Below are 13155 nucleotides of genomic sequence, written 5' to 3'. Positions count from 1 at the left end.
AGTGCCTATATAATAAATGAAAAAAATATTGTAAAATTATTAAATACGCTATTGCGCATGCGTAAAAACTGAAAGTTACATTAAATAGAAATCAAAGGTTACGTATAAGAAACTCAATCAACATATTGTTTGTTTATTTTAATTAAAGAATGAACGATTGACAGCTGCGAGGAATTTCCTGACGTTATCAACAACTACACTGAACACAGAAGAGACTACATTAAAGAATCATTAACTTGAAATGATGCTTGCAAAATATTGCGGGAAAAATGGTGAAGGGGAAATTTCCCATAGGAAAAAAAGGAAAATTCTCACGGGGTCAAATGAGGTCAAATTTGGGGTCCTCCACTTATACTACTGATGTTTAATAACGATAAATTCTGTCATCATTTGTAATTCTTCACACCATTATTCAATTCACTGAAAGAAAGTATTTCAGTTGATTTTATCGTGTATGATACAATGTTGTATTATAATTCACTTCTATAGCAGTTTTATTCATTGTTATTGTATTAATTTTAATCTACCATGTGTTTTTATGCCAATCGGGTGTTAACAATGAGGGATGCTGTAGTGAAACATAAACCGGGAAAACCCTTAAATAGCTCTGAAAATAAATTGAGCAATATATATATACTATAAAACATTAAACAAGAACCCTGAAACTGACAGTCAATGTGACTGCAAAGACATTGTTCGGAAATCAAGTAGTTCAACAGGCGTTTGCGAAAGAACAATTTATAAAATAATAAAGAAACACAAAATTGATGGTAAATATGTTAGTCCTAAAAATACTTTAAAGAATGTGAAAACAATTGAAAAGATGGACGATTTTACGAAAACCGCTATCAGAAAAAAATGTATTAGTTTTATGATGCAAATGCTTATTAAATTTGTATTCAACATGTAATTAATAAAGAAAAAAAGCACGGCAAGCAAACAGTTTGTGTGAAAGCATTATTGAAGATTTTGTGATAAATTTGGTAAACGATGGCAATAGTTCACAGGCAGCAGCTTATCGGGTATTGAAGATATATATTGAGATAACAAATATTTTTTTATATTTTACTTGATAAAATTTTAACATAGCGGTAACGTACATTCGTAAAATTATTATTTTTAAGGTAATTATGTTATTTTATCACAATTTTTTATTTTATATTATAAGTTATTTTGACTTAATTTTTATACTACAAGTAAAGATAAGTGTTTTTTCTCGGGTGGATTTCTCTAAATTAAATTAGAATTATCATACTGATGTTTTGGTTTGCTGCACGGTTTCGTGAGACAAGGTTTATTATGCGGTTTGCCCACCGGACTGGTCTAGTGATTAACTCGTTGTAGCAAATTAGGTTTAAGACCTAATTTTCGAAGTCGAAGGTTCAATCCTAGTAAAAATTAGTTGTTTTTATACAAATTAGAATACTAGACAGTGGTTACCGCTGTACTTTGGTGGCTGGGGTTTAATTAATCGCACTTCTATGGAATGGTCGGTCGGAGTCTGTACAAGACTACACTTCATTTGTATGTCATACATAACATCCTCAGCAAATTTTGCCGATGGTGGTTGCTTAATGTTCACTACTTTAGATTTGAGATCTTGTAAAAGTCACGCGCTCTTTTCCCTTCCACTGTCTACGTTTTCTCCTTATCCCCCTACACCACGGTAATAATAAAATATTGAATTGTTCCTTTTCTCTTTACAGGCCAATGATTGGTCAACTCATCTTACATATTTATTAGCAAAATATTTATTACATTACTCTGGTACCGTATAAGAAGTTACTGCTATCTCACAGCTGAAACTTTTTATTTTACATAAAATATATCTCTAATTTTCCCACACGTTCAAAAATTTGGAAATCTTACTGTTAAATTTAAATATGGACTTTAAAAGTGAAAAATTGTAAAACTTAAAAGGAAATCTAAATAAATTATGATCTAAAAGTCAGTATCATCTGGAATAAATTATAACTCTTCATCACCTGATAAACCTGTCGTACTTTCGTCACTGTCAACTTCTTTTAAGTTCACTACATGCGTTGTAAGTGGTCGTCTCGCAATCCTTCTTTACGAAAAGAATCTACTTGAAGATTTTCTGCGTATCTAACGCAATTTCTTTAGTCATCTTTTGCTACGCGGTTTATGGCAGCTTCCAAAAACGTTTTTATTTGAAATGTACTATTTCTGGCTGCCACTTCCTTTTTATCTGCGCCCAAAATTATCTTAATTGGGTTATACTGGCAGTGATACGGCGATAGTCGAATGACTTCATGCCCCATTTCTGTTGCAATATCGTCAAGCTCATACCGTCTGTATCTTTCTTTGTTTCATTAACAATAGATAGTAATTCGGGAATTGTGTGGGAAGGATTGCATGGTATTTTCTTTTCTTCTAACCGTGAAACGATTTCCGCCTTTTTCCTGTTGGTCACTGGCACTTTCTCTTTAAGCGCACAATGATAACTGGCGTTATCCATCACGATAATATAGCCTTCTTCCAAAGATCGCAACAAATTTACGAGTCGTTCTCGGAATACCTTACTGTCCATTTTTTGGAGGAAGTCCCCGTACGCTTCGGCTGACAAATCAGTACACAGTTTTTTTATAAAACCAAGTTCATAACAACCAGCGTGGCATATAATTAAACGGGATTCTTTCTGAACTGGAATCTTAAGGCCAACACCACTGCTTGTTGAATTCTCCCAGATGTATTTCCTACTATGGTTCTGGTTTGCCCACGTTTCATCTAGATAAATTATTAGTCGAGAATAAATTTGTCTAATTTCATGTTTTTCCTTAAAAAGTTTACCCGAGCAAGAACAATGTCAGACCTCCCCGTCAAAAATGTTCTGCCGTCATTACACTTACGAAAGCAGAGCCGTAATTGTCTTACAATTTTCCAGGTGGAATGCGCACTCCCGGTAAAAATTCATTTCTTATTTCAAAATGTCTCTAATTTTACTGCATGTCAGATACTCTCCTCTATCGTAAAATTCTTAACGATTAACGGAACAGGATGAACTACATCTTTATTAAAATCATTTGAACGGTTACCCAGTTTGTATAGGGGATGTATATCCGAGGCGATTCAAAAAAATGTTCGCATAATTTGCCTTGGGCTCGTGCATTTTCATTACCCTCATAACAAACGTTTGTATAGTACGCAATAATACAGCACACATTGAAACGGCCACTTCCCGCGTTGCATTAAAAACCTCCTTAATAGTAGCATTAGGTTTGCTGTGCACTAGTTCTTCCAAATAATTATACAATATAAATATTTTTTTATGATTGTTTCCGAAGATTGGTACTGTTTGCTTCCATTTTAATTTACACGCTTACACAGTTGAAGTAATGTAACTTTCACAATTAAAGATCAGCCAAAGAAACTGCTCGTCCGATCGATATAAAACAATAATCTGAACTGGTGGAAATTGTATTACAAAACAAAAGTTGCGTATGCGGTGATCAACATGATGTAACAACGTCTTGAAATAGTAAACATTTAAAATAATTAAACTGAATAATATAAATGATAATTATGCCAGTTTTATATTTAACAAAAGATTTGCCTCTTTACGTGACTTACGCAGTAACAATACAAAAATGAAGAAAGTAGTTCGATCTCGAAATATTTTGAGAAACACAATTTTTTAGAATGAGAAAATCTTTTTGAATACGTAAAATAACTTAACCGCGGTTATTGAAAGATTTGATTCCATTCTTTGTGATTTACTTATATACTGAAAATATTTTATTTATTTGTGCGTGTGGTTATTAAATTTCTGATGCGTAGTTAATGGTGGAGGTGGTGAACTACAAGCCGTACGCGCTCCGCGCTGTTGCCTGATTCGATCATCATGGATTCGACTAGTTGGGGAGCCAAGATGAGGAACTCAAGTGACCTTCACCCGCAAGATCATTTCAAATCTATTGTAGTTGAACAATTGTCATTTCAACTCACTGACTTGGTCTATTGCTATATTCGTCGTCGTAAATCAGCTGATTTCGAAGTCAAAGTTCTAAGGTTCAAATCCTAATAAAGGTAGTTAATTGCTTTTATTCGTATTTGAAAATTAGATCTTGAATACCGATGTTCTTTGGTGGTTGGGTTTCAATTAACCACTCGTCTTAGAAATGGTCGGTCTGATTTTGTGTTGACTACACGTTTACCGGTAGTTACATTACGCTGATAAGTCGATAATGACTACTTGTTGATGCGACTATACAAAAAAGTATTTAAAAAAAAAAGTAACGTTCACATTAGGAAAAAAATGGTTTATGAATTATGAATGATTCTTATTATTGTGTAAGTAGAAGCATTTGAACCGTTTCATATTACTAATAAGTTTTTGGTTTTATATTAATAACATTTTTATATTCTGTGAGCATTAATGAAAACAAAGCTTTAAATATTTTTAATTAATTTTTCTATTGTAATGATAGCTACGTAATATATAATCATTTTTAATAGGGAATATCCAGCTTATGTCAGTAATAGTTAATTTGATAACGTAGATAATAAACACGTGTTAATACAGACTATAAATCTCGTAGTGTATTTTTGTTTAATTTAATATAATAATTAAAAAACAAGAAAACTGTCATTCAGAAGATAAAACAGCCAGGAGAAAATTTGGTGTTTTACAATACTAGAAACCCTCATTTATATTATACGTACATTAGACGACGTGATTGAAATGCTTTTGAATCTTTAATTCAAGAGGACGTAGCGGGTTTACAATCGTTAAGTTGTGACTATTTATCAGTGTTGCAGGAATGAGTAAATTTTTTTAGAATTTGCTATAAATTAGGTTTTTTTTTAAAGAAATGCTTTTGTTTATGTTACGGAAAAATGAAATGTATGATACCAGGCAAAAATGTAAAAAGTAAGTAATGTTTATTAAACATTAGTTTCATAACCTAAAAATCATTTACTGTACATTATTTTATAAACTAGTGTTTCATTTATTCTGAACTAGCCTAATTTTTCTTATTAGGTTACATTACTGGAATTTAAACAAATGCTTACATAGTCTAGTTTAGATGCTAGATTTTACCTGCTGTTACTGAGCTTCACATCGAAGCAATAAATATATTTCAGATTGCATAGTTTGTTGAGAATTTATACATTGATAAAACTGGATATGCCATTTAAATTTTGGGTTAAAAAAATATTTGTAAGGTCTTAAGAAGTGAACTAAACTTTACATTAAACAAACTTTATCGTTGATCTTAACTCGGAGCTTAGTTTCACAATGTTTGAATATGTATTGTTAGTTTTATGAGTAAGGTTATCAATTTAAGTTCATGTAAGTTTAGTTATACCAGTTTCAGTGATGAAGTTTTGTAAATAAAGAAGTGCATGATTACTCACCCTAGAGCAGCAATATATACACATTTAGAGACAGTGTTATAATTCGTGAGATCTTTTTTCAGTATATTTAGTTTTTTATTTCAAAATGCAGTTAATAAATTGATAAGTCATGAATTCATTTAATTGACTAATGATTTTTGATCAGATTTACTTATGTTTATAAGTAAAGGGTATTAGTTTTATGTAATGGTATTTCCTGGCATTTTGCTGTAATTTATTTAATTAAAATAAATAATGATAAATTGTTTGGTTTACACTCTTAATTAATAATGATTTCATTTCTTAAGCTGTAGCATATTATCTACAAAATGTTTTCATCAAGCGCCATTTTATTGGGGTTTATATCCTAAAATCTGTTACTGAATTAAAAAATAATTGTTATGATAATTTATCAAAAAGATAATCATTATTAGGTTAGTTTTTAAGATTCATTAAAAGAAAAAAGTAGTAATAATATTATTATTACTTCTAAACCAGTACAGTCTATTCCTAGTTGTTTTGAAGGGTTTATTCTGTTGAACAGCACATTTAATTTTATTGGCAAACAGGTTCCCTATCCATGATATATCTATCCACCATTTTTGTAATCTTTACAAAAAAAAGTTCCATTCCATCCACAATTTTTATTAACACTAGAAAGTTAGAAGTTCCAGTGGTTCTGATATAAAAAATATCTTTTAATTATAAAAAAAGTTGATGTAGTGTGTAGTTTTTATCTTGTTTGTATGATTCTATTTGAATTTTCATATTCTGATGATAGATAATTATGTACTGTATTGTTTTATTATACTATAGTTATAAGATTTAAAGAAATTATTTTATTTTTACTTTTATTTTGAAAATTTAGTTCTGTAATAGTTTCCAGCAGTTCTGCTCTACACTTAAACATATTTAAATTATTTAAATATATTGCTTGAGTTTTATTCTGATTGTATTTTTCGTTTAAAGCTATTGTAGCTTTTGAATAATGCAGAAAGAATTAGTATTGTATCTGAAAATTTAATCTTCTTGTTTTCACCAAACCTCCTTAGATTACTATTTATTCACAATTTTGTTAAGAGCCTATTATAAAAAAAAAAAAAACAAACAGCTGAATTCATAGAAACATATGAAATATTTAAAACTAAAAATGGATTTTAGCAATAAAACTTTTTATTTTTTGCAAGGTATGTGAGCAAATAAATTCTACTTCATCCTTTTTCCTGTTTAGCTTCTGGGAATTACCATCAGGTATTACTTCAGAGGATGAATGAGGATGATATGTATGAGTGTAAATGAAGTGTAGTCTTGTTCAGTCTCAGGTTGGCCATTTCTGAGGTGTGCGGCTAATTGAGCCACCAAGGAACATCAGTATCCACATCTAGTATTCAAATCTGTATATAAAAATAACTGCCTTTACTAGGACTTGAACACTGGAATATAAACTTTTTTATAGTGATCTCTTTATAGATGTGTAGTGATCTAGAACTTTTTGTTAACATAAAACAAAATGTAAATCCAAATCTGTGAGGTTAATAGAATGAAAATTGTAGCATAATAACATAGTATGAATAAAATCAAAATAAATGTACATAATAATAAGTTATATCTTACAAGATTTGTTTTATGTTTACTAAAAAAATCTTTAGACCTAATCTAAATTTATCTATAACAAATCACATAATTTTAATAAAAATATAAAAAATATACTTAATTATTATGCAAAGGATATTAATTAACACTGCAATTAAATGTTTATGATAAATTAAGGTCCAAAACACACCAGATATGTTGGTGATAAAAAAACCATAAAAGAAATGGTTTTGCATGTAACCTGATAAATTATTTAATATTACTGAAGAATATTATTTATCTAGTTAAATTATACTTGTATTATTTTTATATATGTTCTGTCTTGTCTTCAACAGTGGTATGTAAATTCTGAAATATTATATATTTTAATAATATTACAATATTTGTTAATGCAGTTTCATATTAACAGTTTTTGAAGGTCTTGATTTTGTTTTTACTATTAAGAATAATTTTTTTTCAGTATTAGCAAGAGCTCTTCATGCTCTTGCAAGAGTTGGAGATGATCTGTTTGTTGATTCTCTGACTGATGGATTAGTACTGCGTACTGTCAACTCAGCTCAGTCTGCATTTGCAGAATTTATTTTTATTGAATGTTTCTTTTCTTCATATAATACTGGTGTAGAATCACCTGATATGTTACCTAACTGCAAGATTTCCATGAGAGTAAGTACTTTAGTTTCAAACTTATTGTAAAATTAGTTTGATTTCCTTTACTAGTGTTATATATACTTATTGCATGGTTCTCAAAACTCGCAAATACTTAGTTCAGCTCAAAATACACAAGTTATATCCAGCACTTATTATTAATAAATATAGATGTATAACTTAGTCTTTAATTAGTTTCTTCAGAATTTTTGCTTTACTGTTGTGAAATGACAGTAATTCATATAATTTTGGACAAAGAAAGAGACTGAAGAGAAAATAATTCCAGTAGAAAAGACTCCTGTAGGTTACTAGATCAGAGACAATATAAATCTTAAATACATTTTGGAGATGTAACTGAATGGAGTAACTTCTGACTGTCACATCATTTTGTCATAGACTACTGTATGTAGAAAGACTACTGTCAAATAGAAAACCATTAGCTCATTCTCCCTTTCAACCAGTGTAGTGTATGTGGTCTGCTTCTATCTCTGCAACTAGCTCATTATGGAATGAGCTAATTGCTAATTGTATTCGAGAGGTGAAACAGAAAGCCCATGCTTTCTGTTTCACCTCTCGAATACATGATGCAAGGTTCTTCTTGTACTGGACCATACATATATCCCTCAGGACAGGAAAATGAGTGAATATGATTTGAACAGAAATTGTAGCAGTTATGACCACTTTTAATGTTGTTAGAATTTTACTCCATTCCACTGTAAATTACTTTTAAATTGGATACTTATTGATACCCAGTTTCACTTTTTGCTTCATTTATTTCCTATGGTGATGATTGAGAATTATCTACAAAATATTAAAAAGTATACTTAATCTTGAATATAACGCTATATAAAATTGAATATCACAAATACTATATCTATTTTTTTTTTTACCCATATATCAATCAAAGTTATATATAAATTAGCATTTAAGATATAAGAATGAGATTTAGGTGCTTGAATATTCTAGATATTTGAGGTTAATTATACAAGATTTGGTTAATTTTTGAATTTCAGCAAATCAGGTATTGGTCTCAATATTGTGCTAAATGTGTAAAAAAATTTATTCCAAAATTTCTGTTGTTTATCTACTATGGAGGAGATCTGAACTTCCAAATTTCTTGAAGCAGTACTTAGATCCCCTTGTTTATTCTTTGTTACTACATAAACTTGTATCTGAATGATGTCCTGATTGACTCTTATTGTGCCACTTTCCTAATCATTGCATTCTCTTGATTTTGTTGAGTACTTATAAAAAAAAGTAGGTTCAAGAAAATTCTGTTTATGATTGACCTAAAAGGGTTCAAAGTTTCTGACTGTATAACTTTACCAATAATTAGACTTTTAGACGATATAAAAGTGATCCTTTAAACTTTTATTAGCATCTCTAGGTATCAAGGATCATTCGTTATATTTATATTAATCTCCAAAAATTTATTGAGGGAAATCAGATCAACAAACATTATTCCCATTTTTGCCACGTTCCTTTTGTTAGCAAACACTCATAAATTTAAAAATCATTTGTTGTTTATACAACATCATTTAACATTGTATAACCGTTTCATCAGTATGAAAATATTTACATAATTGTATTGGTTTCCAGTCCATTAAATGGTGAGGAAAAATAAAAATAAAATTTTATATTTCTCATTCATGTATTGCTGATAACTATATCTTCTACTTCAAAAGTCTTGTAAAGAACAATCCACCATTTTATTGCTATATCTGAAGTTGTTAACTGCATACTCCAAAGAAAACACTAAAACTTAAATACCATCAAACCACTTAGCACCTTATAATCCCATTTTTTCTTACACATTTGAATGTTAGAAAACACCTACACTCCAAAGTGTAACTTGCAATCTATAGGGTATTGTACACATGCTATTTTTTTTTCTAAAAATTAAAATACTGTAGTACTGTAAAGAATTAACAGTATTTTTTTTTTCTCTACTAAGAGGATCCCAAAATTTCGTCATATAATTATAAATGTTTAAATTCCATACAATAAAATGATACCGTATATATAAATGAGTAGGTAAAATAAATTAACTCAAATTAAATTATGAAGAACAGATTAAGTAAATTTTCAGTTATGTTTAAAAAAATAATATCAGTGAGAAAATATTCTTAAAGATTAAGGTTGGCTGTACAAATTCAGGAGGCTTACTACTCTGGGGAAGACAGTCACCAGCAGCATTTTGCAGTTAAACAAAACAATGTTTTGCACTTTTTATGGGATTGGAGACCACATCCCTCATATATGTCGATATACATGTTTTCATCTTGCTGAAAGTGTTTCACATTATCCTGGTATAATAGAATGAACTCACCACCCAGAAACTTGGACATATTCTTCAATTATGTTTGTAATATGATAAAAAATGTGTTTGTTAGCCATCTAATATCCAAAAGTTATAAAAGTTATCCAAAGGATTACTTCTCAAGAAAAGGTGAAAAATTTGAGCCAGTATTTACAAGAAAAGATGAGATTGATTACCTGTAATTAGGGAATTAGGAGGATGTATTAAATCTCTTAATTCAGGATTTAAACAGAACAATCCAAAAGAGGTGTAAAAGTAAGAAACCCCTGCCCTTTTTTTTTTACCATCTAAGCTGAAGCTTATGCATGCCAATACATCATGGTGGGTCATTCCATTTGAATTTGAAATGGATTGACCCAATTCAAAAAAAATTGAAACTTACCCTTACTGCTTCCTACATGTCTCAGGATCTTAAAACTATTTTTTTTTTTTTTTTTTTTTTTAATTTTTTATTTAAGCAGTTTATCTGTGGCGGTCCTTTTTTGTTATGTTGCACACACCTATTTTTGTGATTGTTAGGGTTTACAGAAAAAAATCATAACTAAAAACCTATTAATCCTAAAAGGATGAAACAAAAAGCAATTTATTCATAAATTTCTAAATTTCTTGTGTATTATTCTAATAAAAAAGTTATAACCTCTCAAAAATCATGAAAAACCTGTTAAAAGCGATATCATTTTGACCCGCTAAATAAATTCTCCATGGGGGTTTTCTTGTCTTCTTGGCAGTTTAATATTTTTATATTTATTATTATAGTTGAAATAGACTTGTTTGAAACATTAAACTGTTGTTTTCATTTTATAGCAGGCACTAGAAGTCATTTACAGTCATCATGAAAATCCGTGTTGCAACATGCATATTTATGTTTGTTGCATCATTTAGCTTTGCAGTTACAGACTGGTCAGTGACCTGTTCACATCTTTACAGTGTCTAAAATTTCATCCTGTATTTGGAAGTGTTTATTAAATAAGTAAATTTTGCTTAATATTATATATTTGCAAATTTTAAAATCAGTTAAATTTTTACATATTTTCATAAGTAATTTCACATAAAACAATGGAAGAACAATGTTCTATAGAAATTGTATGTGAATGAAGTATCTTAAAACAATGATAGTACAGTTCCAAAAGAATTCATTAAAATTTGTGAATTTAGTGATGAAAACCAACAACTTTTTTTTACGTGTTAATTCAGATGTCACTAGTATTTGAAAATATCATGAAAAACGTTTTGTCAAAATTCAGTCACCTGTATGGACAGTTCTGTTGTGACCCTTTGAGAATTCATAACAAAAAAACTCATAAAAACAGTTAAGAAAAACATAAAAGAAATAACATTAGAGCAAGCTCTTATACATATTTATTACATATTTTTTCAAATTTAAATTTAATTCCAGGTTTGAGTTAACTGTTTCAAAAGTATTTTTTCTCAGCAGAACAAAGAACTATATGAATGCAAAGACCAAGAATAATACAGTGACCCACATCGCAATGTTGAACAATTGGATGCTGCTTGTAGCATTTTGGGTGTATCTCCTCCATCAAAACTGAAAAAATTAATCACAGATCCCAATAAATTAACTAAGTTAACCACACTAAACTTTCATTGCTATAAAAACAGGCTGTTTCATTGAAGCATAATCAAAATTATGCTAAAAATTTATTTTTTCTTTGATAGTGTTTACAAAAATAAGCCAGTATAAAAATAAAAATAAGCCAGTATAAAAATAAAAATGATTTCAGTATAAAAATAAAAATGAAAGACGTAGGCTACTCATTGAAATCTCACTTTGGGGTAAGTTTTACAATCATTTTTGAATCAAAATTGTATTAGGTTACTTGTATTGGTCAAGTTATCATTAAATTACATCCTATCATTAATAAATTAAAAAGGACTTTTTAAAAATATTGAAAACGTCAACTTCAACAACATAGGTGCTAAATATAAAAAATGTAAAGTGCAAAGAAGACAAGAAACCCCCTTGAAGCACTTAGTAAGTCAAAATGGTATTGCCTTTAACAGGTTTTTCATGATTTTTGAGAAGTTATTACTTTTTTTTTAATACAATACACAATAAACTTTTTTATTTGCTATAAATATCTTAAAAAAACACTGCAAGTTGTGTAAATTTTGGATTTTTATCATCAGTCCCATCAGAGTTATTTGAAGTCAAAATGTGAATTGTTAAACAAAAATGAGTTTGCAAAAATTCCTAAACTTTCAGGGGTAAGTATATCACCATTAATAATTATTTATGGTAAAACTACTAAAGTATACCTACATATAAAAAAATAATTAAAGTGTGTATGCCATCCCATCCCTGCCTCTTGAAAAAAATGATTAAAAGTGAAATTCACCATTTCTCATGTTCAAATTTATTGGTAATTTCTCATAGAAAGAAGAGAGATAGGTAAATAAACCACTGGACCAATCTTTTAACCTGAGAAAATATGATTAAATTCATTTTGTTTCATTTTTCCAGGACCAATAGTTTTTTTAGGTTTGGTTTTTTTCTATAAACCCTTAAAATCACAAAAATAAGTGTGCGTACCGTAACAAAAAAGACTACCACAGGTAAACTGCTTAAATAAAAAATGTTAAAACAATATTTTTAAGGTCCTGAAACATGTAGGAAACAAGTAAGTTTCAATTATTTTGAATTTGTCAAGCAACCATCTAATTTTTTTTTTGACACTTCAAATGGATTGACCCTGGTGTATTTGATTACAATTTTATTATAAAGTAACTTTATAACTGCTAGAAAGTAATACACGAAACATTTTTATGAATTTTACATATATAAATGTTCACTATATTCAAATAACAATATATTTATTTAAAATAATTTATCTGATTTTTTTTACCTAATTTTTTTTTGTACTAACTACAAATAAGTTCAGAGAAAATGTCAAGTGACCTTGTGTATAATTAGTTTTAATTTTGTAAAAAAGTTTTTACTTTGTAGACTATTCACTATCCATTCTTAATTCAGTGATTAGTTTGTGAAGTCAAAAGATAGTAACTCTGTAGAACTGTTTTCGCAACCATATTTCAACTGAAAGTGAGTGATGTATGTTTGATCATGTTTTCTTTACAAACATAATACTGTTGGAAAAATAACATCTGAATGTTCTCAGAACATAGCAAATAGTAAAATTGCAAAGTAAAAGGAAAGAAATGGAATGGTGAAAATTGGCATAGATTTTCATCTTTTCATATGGTCGGTTATCAGTGAGTCC

The 13155-nt window shown here is 29.2% G+C and overlaps 1 protein-coding gene across 1 annotated transcript in view; it reads left to right on the top strand.

Annotated features, from left to right (window-relative positions):
• The first annotated feature begins 4720 nt into the window (after positions 1-4720).
• Positions 4721-13155, top strand: part of Rad9 (cell cycle checkpoint control protein Rad9) — a 50062-nt gene continuing 41627 nt past the window's right edge. The window contains exons 1-2 of the mRNA XM_075382219.1: positions 4721-4891; positions 7412-7614. Coding sequence (XP_075238334.1) covers positions 4858-4891; positions 7412-7614 — 237 coding nt within the window. The 5' untranslated portion in view covers positions 4721-4857. The remainder of the gene's footprint in view (positions 4892-7411; positions 7615-13155) is intronic.

The sequence above is a fragment of the Lycorma delicatula genome, chromosome 1 (genome assembly GCF_047948215.1).
Source record: "Lycorma delicatula isolate Av1 chromosome 1, ASM4794821v1, whole genome shotgun sequence".
Classification (NCBI taxonomy): domain Eukaryota; kingdom Metazoa; phylum Arthropoda; class Insecta; order Hemiptera; family Fulgoridae; genus Lycorma; species Lycorma delicatula.
This window is presented reverse-complemented; position numbering and strand designations above follow the sequence as displayed.